This window comes from Harpia harpyja, chromosome 11 (assembly GCF_026419915.1).
Source record: "Harpia harpyja isolate bHarHar1 chromosome 11, bHarHar1 primary haplotype, whole genome shotgun sequence".
Lineage (NCBI taxonomy): Eukaryota > Metazoa > Chordata > Aves > Accipitriformes > Accipitridae > Harpia > Harpia harpyja.
This window is the reverse complement of record NC_068950.1, coordinates 5,950,704-5,968,607: the sequence shown is the minus strand read 5'-3', so window position 1 is coordinate 5,968,607 and position 17,904 is coordinate 5,950,704. Positions and strand designations below refer to the sequence as shown.

Sequence of the window (17,904 nt, the reverse complement as noted above, 5' to 3'; positions counted from 1 at the left end):
CACTGCTCTCCTGCCCCAGTGAGACTCCTGGCCTGAGCCAGAGTCAAACTGGACATAGGAATACTCTAAAATATTGTGGGCAGCAATGATTATTGACCAGGCATCCCAGCAGCATCCCCATGGCCTTGGGGCAGCTTGCCTGCAGAGCTAGCAGGGGGGGTTGGATCTGTTGGGGTAGATATTCCTGTGGGCACATTCAGCATCATCTGCAGGTGCCTTGGGCTGACAGTCTGTGCAGATCGCCATGGGAAATTCTTCGATTAACTGGGAAACGGTCTTCCTTTGCAAGCTTTGCGCTTGCGAAGCCCTTACAGATGTGGGGTAGAAAGGGGGTGCACTCGCAGCCAGTGGGAGCACAAATCCTGTGTCAGCCTCCAGTGGCAGGACCTATATCCTTTTGGATCAGGAACCGTGATGGGAAGGGAGTTCTGGGGCTGAGTCCCTGCTCAGCCTGCAGCACGCGGCCCCAATCCTGGGGGTGGAGGGTTAACGTGGGAGGGTTCGGCACCAGCACCGGCAGGATGCCAAGCCCAGATTAATCAGTTGAAGACGTCACTTTCCATTATGGGAAAGGCTCCCAAATAGCCCTGAAGCTTTTGGTCCTGGAGATTAGCCGCTGGTGTGCTCGGCTCCCGGCAAAGGGCAGGGATCCGTCGGCACAGTGGTGCCCGGGGCGATGAACGGGGCTGGGAGCTGCTCTGAGGGGCATCGCCTGGGTGGCTGAGGACGACCATGTGGGAGCGGGTCAGGAGAGCTTTGCTGAACTCACTGTCCACGACCTTCCTGCACATCTGGAAGTGGGTAGCGGCTTTCTGGCGTAAAAATGGCCTCTTGACCCTATCGATGCTGTCGGTTGCCACCGGGTGCCTCCTGGGGTTCCTGCTGCGGGCGCTGGAGCTGACGGAGCTGGTAAGCCTGGCTGGGATGGGGACGGGAGCAAGGGGGATGGAGGAGGGCAGTTGGGGCAACCAGCCCTGGTGCCAGCAAGACATCACCATCAAGGGCCCCAGATGGGCACAGCCCCAAAAGCAAAGGCTCCTGCCCAAGGAAACCACCCCTCAGGGCAGGTTTCTCCCCGTGGCTTTCTTTTTTTCTTTTTTGACGGAAAAGCTGCCAACAAATGCCAAAGCTGCAGGACAAATCCTGCCTCCCTCCACTGGGAGTGAGGGGCTCCAGGACAGTCCCTGTGGGGCTGCAGGAGACTTCAGGTCGATGGGGATGGGAAAGGGGGGAATGGATGCTCACCTCCTGGATGAGTGGTAACAGGATCCCCCCAACACAAACAGCAGCACTGGGGTCCAAGGGATGAGCTCCTCCTGTTATTCTACCCAGAGGCTGCACAGATGCTCAACCAAAGCACGTTTCCACTCTCTGGAGAAGGCCCAGCAAATAAATATGGGGCTGGTGGTGAGCCTGGGGGGCTTCCAGGGGTCACCTTCCTCTGAGGACCCTTGGAGACAAAAGCATTGGAGAAAATGCACCTAAAAGGTGCGTTTGTGCAGCGCTTTCTAGGAGCATTGTGCTGTTAAATGTCACCGTGCTGAAATCCCCACGGCTTTAATGACGTTGGGCGTCTTGGCTATGGCTCAGCCCTGATCTTTGGCCGGGCTGGCTGAGCCTGGGACAGGGGATGCTGCTTCAGGGAGAGCTTGGCTGATGCTGGAACATCCCCGTGTCACCCACTAGGATTTAGCAAAGTCTTGTCACTTCAATTACGCCCTTCAGCATCACCACCCGCAGCGGGGATGATCTTGTTACTTAATTGAAGCCGTGTGTAATCTCCCTGCATCCTGGTGCGTGTGCCTGTGAGAGCTCGGCAGCCGCCCACACCGGGCTTGAGGCTGGTAGAGCCCCCAGACTCCTGCCCCTCGTCCAGCCATGCACTGAGTTCGTCCACCCTCAGCCACAGTCCTGTCCTGCCCTGCCCCGTTGCCACAGCCCTGCATGTGGTCCCCGGCAGCCACTTCACCCCATTAGAGACTTCTGTCCCAAAATCCATGCCACAGATGAGGGGCTGGGGAAGCAGCCGGTCCCTGCTTTCCTCCCTGTGATGGGAAAGCATCACAAAGCTGAGAAACCCACTGACAAATAAGATGCTGTTCAAATCTGCTATTACTACTTGCACCCAGGTAGACCCATTGCGGCTTCACTCTACATGAGCTCCCTGGGGAAATCAGCCACGTTTAGGCCACACGGATGGGTTAGTGCAGGGACAGCAGTGTGGAGCATTTATTTTAATAGTTTGCCTTGGCATCCCTCAAAGCCCAGTGGTGTTAATTACTCTGGAGTAATGAAAAGCACCTGCTTGGCTTGGGGCCATCTCAGATCCGTCGCTGACACCTCTACAGCAGCACAGTGAAAGACTGGGGGCCGGGCGGGAGGGAGGGAAGGTGGAAGGATGGATTGATGGAGTGAGGGATGGATGGATGGAGGCACGGAAGGAACTCAGCAGCCAGAAGGATGGTGGATGGAGAGATGGACTGAGTGACGGTGGAGGGAGGGAGGGAGGGATGCTGGCTGCTGGTCTCGCAGACCCCTCACCCTTCCCTTGGTCATGGCTGTGGGATCCAGGCTTTGGGGGTCCCTCTCCAGGCAGCCCTTCCCCATGCCCATGTGAGGAGCGTGGGGGTGGACAGATGCCGCGGGGTGGAAACCTCTCTTGGTGCACCGTGAGGCTGCACCACAGATGGGCCAGACACCTGGGCTCTCCCTGAGCTCGCCTTTGCCATTTGCAGCCACAAGGTATTGCCACCTTTTGCTGCCGGCACCAGGCTGCACCCCACAGCTTTGGGGCACTTTTGCACATGCAGTCGAGCCTCTGCTCCCCAATTACAAGTGCAATGACATTCAGGAGGAGCCAGTGGTGAGGCCGTGGGGACCATTCCCTAGGTGATGGACCCAAGGGTGTTTTTAGGAGAGGACCAGCCCCACATGCCCCTCTCCGGTTCACAGCCAGGTTTCCCACATGGCCAATATTTCCCATTCCTGACCCAGCTCCCAGTAGGGGACAGCCAAACAGTGTCTCTGAGTGCCGCAAGGAATGGCTGCCAGCTTGGAACCAAGCTCACAGCTGGGTCCGGTTGGGAAAAAGGCAAACATATCAGGTTTGAGCCCTAAGCCCGTGATCAGTGTCCATTTCTCAGCTCTCACCTGACACAACGGCTCTGCTCTATGTGCAGGAGAAGCAGTACTTTTCCTTTCCTGGAGAGCTCCTCATGAGGATGTTGAAGATGCTGATCCTGCCCTTGATCACCTCTAGGTAAGACAGCACCTTCTGCTTCTAAAATACCATCTCTCCATCACATTGAGATCTCCCCATGATCCCCCATTCAGGAGATCACCCCAAAACTGCCTGGGGTGAGAATAACCCCAGTCCCAAGCAGCCAGCAACCAAGCAGCATCCCCTAGCTTGGTATCCATCAAACCCCATGATTTCCCAGTAATGGGCTGGGACAAATACTCACCTGGATTTGGTAGACACCTGCACCCTGGTCAGACACCTGCACTGGCTGGGGTGTTTCCTTTCTTTTTGGGCCCCACCAGCTGGCAATGCTGGGACAATCCATGGGCGGTTGATGATGGGCAGCTGTTTAAACTCAAAGCAGATTTCCTTATTTAGAGGGTTTTGAGAAAGTTCAGGTAGAAACCACAAGTATCCCTCAATGTTGCATCTGTTTACAAATCCCACTTTTATCAGCCCATCCAGATCTAGAAATAAGAAACAGAGCTGATTGATAGAGTCACACCCAAGTCTAAGCAAGGTCTTGAAAAGCTTACATGGATTTACATATTTTAGACAATTGCCAGCACGTGCTCATTAGAAATACCCAAACAACATTTAGCTCTTCATTCCCTTGGGGATGTGTCACTTCTCTATTGTTTTTCAGAGTTTGCTTGCTGTGCCATTTGCCTTTGGTTTATTTTTGGGAGCGGTGTGGTCTCTATCCTGGCCACACTTGGCCTTTTCAGTATCAGCCCTTGCAGAGCTGCTTTCTTTTCCCCTCCGGTATTTCACACCCCCTTCCCAGATGTGCTGCCTGGGTTTTCCTTCACTCTCAGGGTGCTCTCAGCCCTCCTTGCAGCTCAGTGATGCTGGGTTGTCCCAGCCGACCGCTCTCCTGCCTGCAGGCACAGGGTCTGTGCAGGGCTCCCAGGATTTTTCTTGCATGTTGAATTGAACCAGGCTTTTTTCTTATTTAATTACTGAATGATGATTAAGTGGCATCTTCCCTCTATGCATCGTCCCAGAGGGGACCAGGCATGCTCTGGGGATGGATTTGTCCAGGTTGGGGCTCAGCTCTGGAGATCCCCAAGCCTCACACTGGAAAGCGTCACCCACCTCCGTGTTGCTTTTGTGGCCCCTCTGGAGCTTCCCAGGATCTCTCTCCTCCCGGACACGTGGCTGCTGGAGGGGATCTGTGGGCTGGCCACCACCTCAACCACCCATCCCTTGTGTGTCCCCAAGCATGGCATTAACCCTTGCAGCCTCTGTCTCCATCACGTTCCACCTGGGGGTCATCGGGCAACTGCCAAACACCCCTGGCAGGCTTAGCCAGGGCTCTGCAGGGCCCTGGAGGAGGTGGAGCAGTGAAAAACAGTGGCCAGGAGCTTGGTGTAGGTCTGCGTGTACATGCGGCACGCTGCAGCCCCCAAACACTCCCATTTGCCCCCAGTGCCGGCACCGCCACCGGCCAGCTCTCCCTGCTGGTGCAGCCTGTAATACCCTCTCTATTTTTAGTCCAGTTTTGTTTAAAAGTAGCTTATGGGCTACTTCTTAGGAAAGCTTACGCGTACATGAAGTCTGAACCAGCGACTCTCTCCTTGGGGGAGTGGGGTCCGTCCCCACCAGGATTTTATAAACCTTGCTAATACCTTTCTTTGCTGTTCACAGTGACATGCAGCAGCAGCACAGGGTGTCGGAGATTTAAGAGAACAGCATCACAAAAAAAAAGACCAGTGTTAGTTATTCACCATCAAAATACACTATGAATATTCACTTCTTATCCCCTGGAGAAAACAGAAAACACAGCCAGACCTTGAAAAGGTACTCAGAGAGGTGTCTCCTGCCCTTTGCAGCTCAGCCTGGGTTGCCACAAGCCCGTCCTGGGCATGAGAGCCTGTGGGCACAGGCAAACCAATGTGCAAGTGCTTGGTGATGCCCTCAAGCATTGGTTAAAAAAAAAAAATCTATGGAAGCTTCTCTCAGCTTGGAGATTTTGCCCATCAAGGCATCTTGTGCAGTTTTGGGAGCAGACACTGACCACAATCTTTTCTGCTGTAGCCTCATGTCCGGGCTGGCCACGATGGACTCCAAGGCCTGCGGGAAGATGGGGATGATCACCATCACCTACTACCTTTGGACAACCTTCATGGCAGTGACTGTCGGGATCATCCTTGTGGTCAGCATCCACCCTGGCGCAGCTGCCCAGAAGGATGACTACTCTGTGGGGAAAGTGGTGCTCAGCTCCGCTGATGCGTTACTGGATTTAATCAGGTACGTCACAGGATTTCAGGAGGAGCCAAGTTTATGATGGCGTTTCACAGACAAGGTCTTCCCACAGGGCACTGAGTTCCCGGGAGGTATTGAGATCTCACGAGCAACAGGAGTACCGTTGGCCACGCTGACCAGGCACTGGTACCTCCCAGCCTGGCGACACGGGGTTCATTTCTCCCCACACACGTCCCTCTGGCCACTCCGTCACTCCCATTGCTCTCCTCCCAGAGCCACCAGCAAAGAGGGGTGCGGCAGCAGAGAACAGGCAGAATTAAATTCCCTGCAAAGCTCAGCGGTTCTCCCTTTGCAGCCTCAGCCATGACATGCCAAACCCTGCAGCTCCTTGGGCTTTGCAAGGTAAAAATGAGGAGGAATTGGCCCATGGCTGGATTAAAACACTGGATGAGGGTTAACTGTGGAGGGGGGTGCAGGACAGACCCAGGGCCGGGGGAGAATCTCCATGTCCGGAGGTGTTCAATTGACCGGACAAGGCTCTGAGCATCCTGCTCCAACTTTGCAGGTGGTGCTGCTCTGAGCAGGGGGCTGGAGACGGCAGATGTCCATCCCAACCTCTGGCTTTCTGTGAGTCCAGTTTACACGTGATTCAGAGTCCTGCTCCTCGTTCACCTTCCAGCCTGTCTTTGCCCTCAGCTTGCAAAGAGGACGTCAAGCTGGTGTTGGCTGTAACGGTCCTCTTGGCCTCGTGCCCACCAGAGGTGCTTCCCAGGTTGTTCCCTGCGTTCTTGCAACGCACTTTAACCCCTGCGCAATTGCTCTCTTACAGAAACATGTTTCCTTCTAACCTGATCGAAGCTTCATTCCAGCAGGTGAGTTCACCAAGCTCCACCACCACAGGTGGCTGGGACGGTGCTGGGCTCCAGAAGAGGCTGCTGTCCCTGTCTGGGGGCTCTTCCCCACCCACAGCCTGGACACAAGCCCCTTCCCTTCCCTCTGCCTCCCTCCCCACCCTGCCTGCTCCCCAGCTGCTTTCTGCTCACCCCAGGGCAGGCACCCAAAGAGGAGAGGGTGCTGGTGCGGGCACGGACTCTCAGGGACACCCCTGCCTGCCCTCTGCCTGGGAGGGCTCCCTGTACAACAGCAGCACAACATCTCTTCCCTCGGACCCCGCTCTTGTGCAGGGGCTTCCCAGTCCCTGGGGATCGGGGAGCAGAGGCGGAGGGGTGGGCAGGCAGCAGGCGTGGGGAAGGAAAGCTTGAAGGAAAGGTTGGGGTGGACGACGGGGAGAGACTGAGAAGGGGCCACGTGGGCTGGAGGGGAGAAGGGAAAATGAGCAAACTCACGGCCTTGGGAAAGCATCTGTAAAGCCCCCAGAAGGAGAGGGATGGGGGGTGAAGCGGCCTCTCCACGGGGACCACAACACTGCCCGGTGCTGCACCGGGATCCTGCAGGGACCTGACTCACAAATGCCATGTGTCTGTCCAGAGAAGTGCAGTCCTGCTCAGGGATGGCTGTGTTGAGGTCTGCAGGGAACAACCACAGTTCCCCTTGCCTGTGTCTTGCTTCTCTTCTTTTCACCAGCTTTTTACTGCCTGAAAAACAAACTTCGAACCTCCAGGACCACCTGGCCCAGTGATGGCTTTCCCTCTGTGTTCAGAGCAGGATGGAGTCCGTTGCCAACAGGACACTAACCTCACTGCTTTGCTTTTGTTCCAGTATCGAACTGTTCTTGTCCCAGTGGTGAAGTCTCCCAGCTTTCCAAAGATCCCAGGAAAATCTCTCAGTTTTATTTACTTTGTGCCCGATGATGAAAACCCTGAAATTCATCGGCCTGTGTTCCTCGAGCTGACGCCATCGCCTGAGATGACCTACAGGACTCTGCCCGGGACCAGCAATGAGATGAACGTCTTGGGAATCGTCATCTTCTCAGCAACAATAGGTACCTGCTCAGTAGAGAACGGGGCTCCGCACTGCGCCCCAACCCAGCTTGCAGGGCTGTTCAGTGGCGGTTGCAAGCCAGGGTGGAAACTGCTGTGGCCACTGTGCTGTAAACTGAGGTAGGGATGCTCAGAGGGATGAGGTTATTTTAGCTCTAACTGCTCAAGTCCCTGGGGAACCAGGCGCAGCACGGAGCTTGTACCAACACCTTCGTCAGTACTGTCCGTAACGGAGCTCAAAAAAGGTGTTAGGCACCAAGAAGGCTGTTTTCTCCCCACATTTTCTGTATGAGCCTTCACAGCCCAAACACAGGTCCTGAGGGGTTTTCAGATTGTCACATAAGCTGGAGGGTCCTTTTTATGAAGTCTGCTCAAGTGAGTTGTAACTTTTGCAGAGGCTACCCGGGACACGGCTCGTTACAAACAGTCCAAACCCTTCATGCTGGCAGTGTTCAAACTCCCTGACCAGGCAGCAGATGAAAGCTGGGTCAGACTTAGTGCCTGTCACAAATGTATGGAAATTTATAACAGGACTTTCTGAAGAAGGTAAGAAAGCATCCTGTGTTGAATAGTTTGCAATCCCGCATGGACAAGGTGCTCGGCAGCAATTTCAGGAAGGAAGAAGGAGCAGAGGTTGGATGGAGAGAACATGCAAGGGTTAGGGAAGAATAAGGTTTAAAGGGGAGAAAGTCAAGGGAACTTGGAGCTGACTCAAAGCGTAAGATAGAAGGACACAGGGTGCAAGGCTGAGTGAGAAAGGGAGGAAGGGAGGAATCGGGAGGGAAAAAGAGTAGGAGGCGATGAGATGAACATGGGGGCAGGATTATGTGTAGATTAAGAGGTGAGGGCAAGGAGCTTGACCTTAGTGTATAAGGAACCAAAAAGCCAATTAGAGGATTTGAGGGGTGGGAGCAGCGTAGCCAGCAATGCACTGGAGCACACCAGACTGCCGTCAGAGCCAGGGGGGAGCAGCCAGTTTTAAAGGCTAAAATACAGGGATTGCCTGGAGGAGATGGCCACGGTGAGACCAGGCAGAGACAGACCCACTTAGAGATCCTCACAGACAAAAGAGATGTCTATGGCAGACTCCTGTCTCAGTGACCAACACCATCTGCAGACCACAGACGCTCAGGGACCCGCTTGCAGGACATATGCCCTCCTCCAGCCCAGCCAAACAAGTGAGGAGAAGCTGCTTTTCTCTTCTGAGATTACCACCTCCCCACACCCTGCCAGCGTGGGAGTGAGGATCAGCACCGAGTTAGGACGCAGCGGGAGATCACCGGAGCCAGCCCCGGCCACCCAGCTGCACTCCCCGGGTTTTGCACAGGATGGATTAGAGCTCCATGAAGCCGCAGACTGGCAGAGCATCACCTGCACTGGGGACAGGTAGCCTGGAAAAGGGCATTCGTACATCTGTGGGAAGCTTTACCTGCGAGGAGAGGTTGAATTAACGGGGTTTGCCTGGCAGAAAACAGGAGAGGGACAGGGAAGGCCAGGCAACACAGCTCTGTGCCATGGGAAACGGGGATCAGCTCCTCCTTGCAGCAAGGCGGGGGAGGCCAGGTGAAAGCTGGCTGAGATCTCAGCAAAGGGTATTTGTGTCCAATACCAAAATGAGACATTTTGCAGGGCTGAGTCCAAGGTGTCCATGCAGTGCCCGCTGGCCACCCAGAGTGGCTTTGCTGTGGATGGTAACCCCACACAGCTACCACAGCTCCAGCGATCCCTTCACCAACACCGAGCATCTCCAGCCCTCTCTGTTGCCTTTGAAATCCGTAAAAGGGCAGAGATTTAAAGTTACTTGAAATCAGCTCTCCATTTGCTAGGGTGATCTTTTCCAAATCAGCTGTCCATAGGACCTGAAGAGAAATGTATTTCTTTCAAACCAGCTGTTATAGCCACCAAATACTGGATTGTATTGGTTTTGTGTGGCAAGGTTTTGGTAGCGGGTGGGGTTACAGGGGTGGCTTCTGTAAGAAGCTGCTGGAACCTTCCCCTGTGTTCGACAGAGCCCATACCAGCTGGCTCTAAGACAGACCCGCCGCCGGCCAAGGCCGAGCCAATCAGCGATAGTGGTAACGCCTCTGTGATAACATTTTTAAGAAGGAAAAAAGTTGGGACGGCGGTATTCGGCAGCCGGAGAGAGGAGTGAGAACATGTAAGAGAAAAAACCCTGCGGACACCAAGGTCAGTGAAGAAGGAGGGGGAGGAGATGCTCCAGGCGCCGGAGCAGAGATTCCCCTGCAGCCCGTAGGGAAGACCATGGTGAGGCAGGCTGTCCCCCTGCAGCCCAGGGAGGTCCACGGTGGAGCAGATATCCACCTGCAGCCCGGGGAGGACCCCACGCCGGAGCAGGTGGGTTCCCGAAGGAGGCTGTGACCCCGTGGGAACCCCGCGCTGGAGCAGGCTCCTGGCAGGACCTGCGGATCTGTGGAGAGAGGAGCCCATGGAGCAGGTTTTCTGGCAGGACTTGTGACCCCGTGGGGGGCTCACGCTGGAGCAGTCTGTGCCTGAAAGACTGCACGCCGTGGAAAGGACCCATGCTGGAGCAGTTCGTGAAGAACTGCAGCCCGTGGGAAGGACCCACGTTGGAGAAGTTCGTGGAGGACTGTCTCCCGTGGGTGGGACCCCACGCTGGAGCAGGGGAAGAGTGTGATGAGTCCTCCCCCTGAGGAGGACGAAGCGGCAGAAAATAACGTGTGATGAACTGACCGTAAACCCCATCCCCGTCCCCCTGTGCCGCTGGGGGGGGGTGGTAGAGAATCCGGGAGTGAAGTTGTGCCCGGGAAGAAGGGAGGGGTGGAGGGAAGGTGTTCTGAGATTTGGTTTTATTTCTCATTACCCTACTCCGGTTGATTTGTAATAAATCAAGTTAATTTTTCCCCAAACTGAGTCTGTTTTGCCTGTGACGGTAATTGGTGAGTGATCTCTCCTATCCTTATCTCGACCCACAAGCTCTTTGTTATATTTTCTCTCCCCTGTCCAGTTGAGAAGGAGGGGGAGTGATAGAACAGCTCTGGTGGGCACCTGGCATCCAGCCAGGGTTAACCCATCACATGGATGAATATCAACAGAGCTGAGATTTAAATATGCCAAGCTTTGTCTCATTTCTGAAAGTCCTGGCAAAGGTGACATGATCTCGTCTGTCTTCTGAGCAAGCCAAGAGATCCAACTACCTGCCAAGGGTCTCTAGGAGTCCTCAGCCCTGAAGACTGAAGACGGATGAGAGGGACAAGACAAGATCTGACTATATTCTTCTTTTCCAGGCTAAAGAAGACTCTTGTACAGTGCTTCAGAAGTAATTTTTGCTAATGGGACCACACAGAAAGGACATGAACCGGGCTGGAAACTAGATGGGCAAATACTCAAAGACTCATTTTTCTTTTGCTCAATGGGTACCTGGGAAACCTCCTCGCCAGTGAAAGCAATGGGATTTAGCACTGGCCAATTTTGTGCTGGCAGACCAAAAAGCACCATAACCCCTCTAACCATTCATGTATTTCTGCTCTAGTATTCCTTCAACAGAATATTAGACTGGAATTAGGTTAATACAACAACATCAAAAGAAAAAACAGAATTAATACTGGAAGCTTAATTCCTGTATCTAAGCAACTCAGTTGGATCCTTCCTGACATATTATTGTACAGCTGCATGTGTCGTCACCACCATGGTACAGCCTGTGAGCCACCGACAAAGCCACCTGCATGAAATAGCTGGTCAGCAGCCAGCACAGCCCGTCCCACAAGGGAACCGAGAACCACCAGCACCCGTGGGGAGCGGGAAAATCTGAGCACTTCCGAAGAAGCTCATTCAAGTGGCAGACGTGGCATGTGGCTTTTTTCACTCCAGAGCAAGGGCATGGATGCAACATGTCATCACATCCTCAGCTATATATAACCCCACCGAGCTTTGTCCTTTTAAAAAAATAAATTTTTGTTTCTGGAGCTATATTATTCTTGTATTACCAAATAGCAAAAAGACAGCTTATCCACCTTGAGAAGTGGCTCTTCCAGTATTGAGCAGCAGTAAAGAGTTTATCAGTTATCTGTGCAAGGAATAATCCGTATCCTGGGTTTGTGTTTGGTGCGTTTTTTTTGAGAAAAGGCTAGATGCTTGTGTTTACTTGGAGCAGAGAATTACCGTGACCCCTAAGACATGAGGAAATCTGTATTAAGTCTGACCTGCTATGAGTTTGCCCAGTGAAACCCATTCTATGACCACCAGAGCCTCAAGACGCTCAGCATGACACATGCTGCTCCCGTGGTACTATTAATATAAACCAATGTGCTTGGTTGCAGGACTTCTCCTGGGAAAAATGGGCGAGCGAGGAACACCGCTGGTTAATGTGTGCCAGTGTCTGAATGAAGCAGTTATGAAAATCGTCTCAATGGCAGTTTGGTAAATCTGTTTTTGATTGAATCAGTTATTTTCTTACTTGCTATCTAAGGGTAACGCGTCTACAAATATCTATTGTGAGCATTGGATTTATTTTCGTATGACTGTACCACGTGGTACCAAATACTGTAATGACTGTCATGTAGTGCTTCAATGATTGCTGCATCCTTATAAATAATTTTTTATGCTTATTCTTTGCAGGTACTTCCCCTTTGGCATTGTATTTCTCATCGCTGGAAAGATCCTCGAGATGGGAGATCCATCGGTTATAGGACAGAAACTGGGACTATATGCCATTACAGTAGTGTCAGGGCTAGTCATCCATGGACTCGTTCTCTTACCTCTGCTTTTTATGCTCATCACGAAGAAAAACCCCTTTGCTTTCATTCAGGGGATACTGCAAGCCTTGCTGATTGCCTTAGCTACATCGTCCAGGTATGAAAACATGGCTGAAATATGCTGATACAGCTGAGAAGGTATCTGGTTTAGTCAAGGGAGACGTGGCTGTGTGCATGGCCCGGCAAGCTGTGGGAGAACAGGTATAATTCAGACAAAGAAAAATTATGCTCCAGCACTATTTCAAATGAGATTGCTTCTAGTTTTAGTAGTTAGTGGGATGCTTGGCACTGCCCTGGTCCGCAGTGGGAAAAGCCTCAATGCATCTTCAGATCCGGCCAGCTCGCATTGCTCTTCTGCTCTCCCTCTCCTGGGGTTTTCCCAGAGCAAAGCAGCAATGTTTGTGTGTGTGTGTGTGCTTTTAATTGCTGCAGTCAGTTTTCTTTCAAAGAATTCAAAATAGGACTGTTGTAGGTGCTTTATAGAACAGGGTGAGATTATGATCCTGGGTTTTAACTGAAAACATCAAAAGCTCTTCTGAACACTTTACTGAAAATCTTAAATCAATGCCTGTGTATCCCAAGCTCCTCCAACGAAAAGTGTTGTCTACTTTGGTAAGATTTTACAATTTTAGATTATTTTTATCTATTTTATTTTCATTGGAAAACATTCTTTATAACAATGAAGAAGCTTTACATCAGAAACCAGCATCTTTTCTGGAAGACATGCAAATTAAAATATTTTCTTAGAAAATATTTGACTAGGCAAAGGGTTTTTCTGGCCTCCCTAATGTTGCTTCCTCACATAATCCCAATAAACCCAGCACCCACTGCTGCAGGTCTCTGCTGCTACTCTTAACTACTTGATCTCCTCCTGAATTTGGGTCTCCATCAGGCTTTCTCCTTCCTCTCTGCTCTACAGCCAGCTGAGCAAGCTGGGAGAGCTGCTACGGAGAGGACGGTGGGAGCACTCTGCTCCTTGTCCCAGCCATGCGGTCTGTGCCAGGGGCTGGAGGCCACCACGCTACGCGCAGCAGCCAACTCCTTTCAGAAAAGCAGTCCCTGCCTCCAACAGCCCATCGCAATCCCATCGACTTCTTTTTTGTGTTCGTTTCCCTTCTTCCACTCCGTCTTCTTCCTCCACAGCCTTATCCCGACTCCTGCGTGACAGCTCACGTCTTCAAGCTAGACGGAAACAAGAGAAAAAGGTCAGGGGGGTGCAAGAGCCGAGGCAGCTGCTCCTCACGCGAGCAGCACAGGGGAGACGAACGAGGAACAACGGGGTCTGGCTGGACCCCGGCACGGCCAGTGCTGGCAGATGCTGCCCCGTTACCAGCATTCAAGGTGCTGCAGGATTAACGTGGGGACCGGGGATGTACAACAAAGCTGTAACCATCACACGTTGCTGTTCACAGAGAGACGTTTACCTTGCAGCCAGCGGCTAACTGACTACTTGGCTCATTATGTATATTCCCCAGGTAGTGCAAGTTGAAGAAACTTTCATTGCTATAGCAGTTTGTATGATATCGCTGCTGCATTTGCCCTCAGGAGGACTTGTATTTCTATACCGTTATGTTGATTCCTATTTATAAAGCTCAGTGCAGAGAATTACTGATTATTTCTTGTTCTGCAGCTCAGCAACCTTGCCCATCACCCTAAAGTGTCTCCTGGAAAACAACGGAATAGACAGACGTGTGGCACGATTCGTCCTCCCTGTCGGTGCCACCATCAACATGGATGGCACGGCACTGTATGAAGCAGTTGCTGCTATCTTTATTGCCCAGGTCAATGAATATGATTTGGATTTGGGACAAATTATAACGATAAGGTAAATGTTTCTTTGCAGCTGCTGAATTATTTCTCTCTATTCATATTTATAGACATTATAACAATCTCTCTCACTTTTCCTATTTGGCAGAGATCTTGCTGCTGCACAGAGTGAACTTTGCTGGAAAGCTGAGGAATAGGGAAAGGCACAGTGTGTACCAGCCCCCTGCGCTGTGCACCAGGGAAAGCTCAGGCTCTGCACCCACAGAATTTGCTGCAGAATCAGAGACTTTGCCTGTAGGTAAAAGCCAGACTGTGAACTGACAGCATGGCTAGAGGAGGTCAATACCTGCAGCAATAAATTATCTTAGCATAGAAGGGTTTGTGCAGGTATAATTTACTCCCCTTCAGGAATGGAATATCCTCATTTTATAAGCAGGGAAATAAAGCACTTATCTAGATAAAAATAAGTAAGTACAGCTGCAAATACTTAGCAATTTTATGCAGGGACTACCTACACTGGAACGCAGAGGAGTGTTGTGCAAGCACAAAGCCAAGAGTACCTGCTGCAAGCCCTCAGCCATGATGTGCACAGGCAGGGATTCAGGATAGCATTAGGAAGCAGGAATGTGGAAGAAGCCAGATCCGATCCAATCCTTCCACACAGGACTAACTTACTTTGCCATACGCTTGCTTTTTTTTTTTAAAAAAAAAAACCAAACAAAACCCCCACACGCAATAATGGCACAGCTGCCTTCTCTTTGCAGCATAACAGCAACAGCAGCAAGCATAGGGGCGGCCGGGATCCCCCAGTCCGGACTCGTTACGATGGTCATCGTGCTAACTTCTGTTGGGCTGCCGACCGACGATATCACACTCATCGTCGCAGTCGACTGGGCTCTGTAAGTATTTTCCAGATGCAATGTTATGGGTGGGTGCTACGTCCCAATTCATGGTGACGTATTGAAGCAGCTCTCATGGAGGCAAATAGACATTAAGAGATCACAGAACAAGGCCAGGAGCCAAGTGTGAGATTCTTCATTTGCCGATTATTTTCTTGAAATAGCCCATGATAACTATAGGCAAATGGTCTCCTAAAGGAGTGTTTGACTTGCGGTATTTCTGTTCTGAGGTGCCCGTCACTGCCCGGTACCTCATTAAGGTAAGTGGAAGAAGTGGTGATGATATTCAGCCGCTCTCTCAAGTAGGGTTCCCAGTTTGAAATACCTGCTTGTCCCAATCTTTTATCTAAATTCCAATCTGATTGTACAACACATCTTTGTTGAAGGTCTCAAATAAGTAACAAAATCTATCTTTCTGAAACATATGTACATTTATACTTTTAAGAGATCAAAGGGATGCTACTTTCCACCATACCAAGAGGTGGAAAAGGAGGAAAACAGGTGCATAGTCTTGTATTCATGAAGCATTACTGTGTAAGGCTGCTAGTTAATGTATTCCCTAGAAATACCTCAAGTCCTAGTCTTCTGTGAACAAAGGAGGATGGGCAGCAGAAGAGTCAAAGTGAAGTGGTGGGTGGTATGGTATTTGTTTTGGTGGAATATTCTCCCTGGAAGAGGAACAAGGTTGGTAAGGCAGAGTGAAAGGTATCTGGCTTCGTACAAGGAGAAATTAAAATTAGCCAGAAAGATGCTAACAACAACAAGAGAGCGGCAAAAGGGGTGGAAACGTGCAATCATTTAGGAAAAAAGCATGATCTCCAGGAAAAAAAAAAAAAAAAAAATCAGTCAGCAAAACCAATAAACCATAAACCACGGGTAATAATTTACATATGTGCTCATCCAGTTTGCTGTTTCTATTTCTGAAATGTGCGTTTTCACAATTAAAAAGCAGAAAAGAGAAGGAAATACATGTCACATCAAAACAGTAACAAGGTAAAGTACAAGTTGGTTGCACACCAAATCATAGCAGAAAATTAGATTGTCAGCTCTTGAACAGATGCAGCCAAAACCCCTCTCACATTTAATAAGCAACTTCTCTCTCAAACCCATGTGTCATCAGAACTGATGCTTGATTACGTTTGTCACAGACAAACCGAAGTCAAACATACGCAGTTTGTGAAATGTGCCATTTTAAAGTACTAAGATAAAAAAGAAGCAAATTAGCTAGGTGAAAACACGTACAGAGTAGAGGCTGACTTCTACATAACTGACACGTGGGTTGCTGATTTGTACTTCGCAGCCACTCTGGACAGAGAGGAAACAGCATCAAGTATCTTGGCTGCTTCTCTCTTTCTTCCACATAAAAGGAAATTTAACTTTTCAGGTGCAACTTGTAAAATCAGAACACAACACAAGTTCAATCTTTCAGCATTGCAGGGTACCCAGCACCACCATGTGCTGGCACCTCCTACTGATTCAGAGGTGCTTAGATAAACAAGAGAGGTGCTGTGGCTGGAAAAACAAAATTTCTTCCCTGAGAGGCATCTCAAGGAGTTTTATGACTTGCTGAGGCAGCTCAGCCCCACATTGAGCAAAAATGCTGATGATGCCTCAGTTTGGGAAGGAGCACAGGCAGGTCTATGCACTGAGACAAGCACGACCAGACAAAAGAAGCCCCATCACCTTCATGGTACTGGGCTCACACAGACATCGCACGGATCATTTTCTCTCTGTATTTACAAGAGCAATACTGCACTTGTCTCAACTTGCCATTAGCAAAACCAGTGGGAGAGACATTAGGGATGGGGGGTTGACACGTTTTAAAGCCATAGAAGACCCCAGGCACGTTGGCTGTGGCCACCAACTGCATCCTCACAGCTCTCTCTCATCTAGGGATCGATTTCGAACTATGACCAATGTCCTTGGTGATGCTCTGGCCGCTGGCATCGTAGCACATGTCTGCGAGAAAGACTTTGCCCCAAAGCCCCCCACGGTATGTATAGCTTGTCTGGGAGAGCAGGGGAATGCAGGAAACGCAAGGACTATGCACAGACACAATACACGTGCTTGCTTAAGAAGTTAAAATTGTATTTTTTCTTTTTGCAGCAAGATCCAGTAAGCAACACGGACAAGTTTCCTTCTGTAGAGACCTCACATCTGCATCCCAAAGATAATGTGATTGAAATGATTGAAGAAACTTTGTTCGATCAGACAGGAGTTCATTATAACATCTGTCAGGTGTAGATCACAGCATTCCCGCTCCCAGGAAAGGGATCTTGGTGCTAAACACTAACATTGTGAATGTCGTACATGGATGCTCCGCAAGAAAAAGGCCTTACCTGGCACGGAAAGTGGAAAAATCCTTTCTGTCCTTTGAAGACCGTGGGACTCTCCAGCAAGCACCCAAACAGCATGGCTCTGCCCTTCAGGGGGAAGGGAGCCAACCCCTCCTCGCAACCGAGGATGCAGTTCTGAGCCTGCTGCCCTGACTGTCTGAAGCGGCTGGGAAGTGAAGGTTTTATGCCTCACATCATTTCAAGCCCAGTTCTTTTCAAAGGTTAGGGAGGTGGTGAGCAGGTATTAAAAAACTGGAACTGGACTAGATGAGAAAGCAGTAGAGATGGGACAAAAATCTGACACCTTAGGTCAGCAGCCCTTATCTGCTGGCCAGGCTGCACTCTGTAAGGTTCCATTTTCTTTATTATAGAGATTATTTTTTTAAAAATCATTGCTTTTTTTTATTACTACCTTCTCATCTAAAAACTAAGATTAAGTGAATTTTGTCTACAGCTCAAAATCCAAGTTTGACATAACTGGATTTTCCAGCCGTTACACAAAGCTGGTTGAAGTGTTTCACTCCGCCTGGACAGCGAGATTCATTTTAGCTGCAGGGATGGAAGGACCAGCTGTACACATGTTTTTACCAGCCGTTTTATTACAGTGAAACTAATTGACCAGGCCCAATTACAACCACATTGATTTTCCCAGCTAAGGATCTGTCCCAAAGTTCAAATTCCAATTACAGCCTTAAAATCCAGGCTTCCCAGGGCAGCCTTCTCCACAAAAGCCTTTTATACCAATGATTCATGTTGCTGAATTCATTTCTCTCTCAAAAT

The 17,904-nt window shown here is 50.5% G+C and overlaps 1 protein-coding gene across 1 annotated transcript; it reads left to right on the top strand.

Moving 5' to 3' along the window:
- The first annotated feature begins 564 nt into the window (after positions 1 to 564).
- On the top strand, positions 565 to 17,032 carry LOC128148256 (excitatory amino acid transporter 5-like). The gene is made up of 11 exons (XM_052801867.1): positions 565 to 909; positions 3,180 to 3,259; positions 5,282 to 5,494; positions 6,279 to 6,321; positions 7,169 to 7,391; positions 11,688 to 11,787; positions 11,986 to 12,219; positions 13,753 to 13,947; positions 14,654 to 14,788; positions 16,682 to 16,781; positions 16,895 to 17,032. The coding sequence occupies exons 1-11, from the start codon at positions 733 to 735 to the stop codon at positions 17,030 to 17,032; spliced, it is 1,638 nt and encodes a 545-aa protein (XP_052657827.1). The 5' UTR covers positions 565 to 732.
- The last annotated feature ends 872 nt before the right edge of the window (positions 17,033 to 17,904 follow it).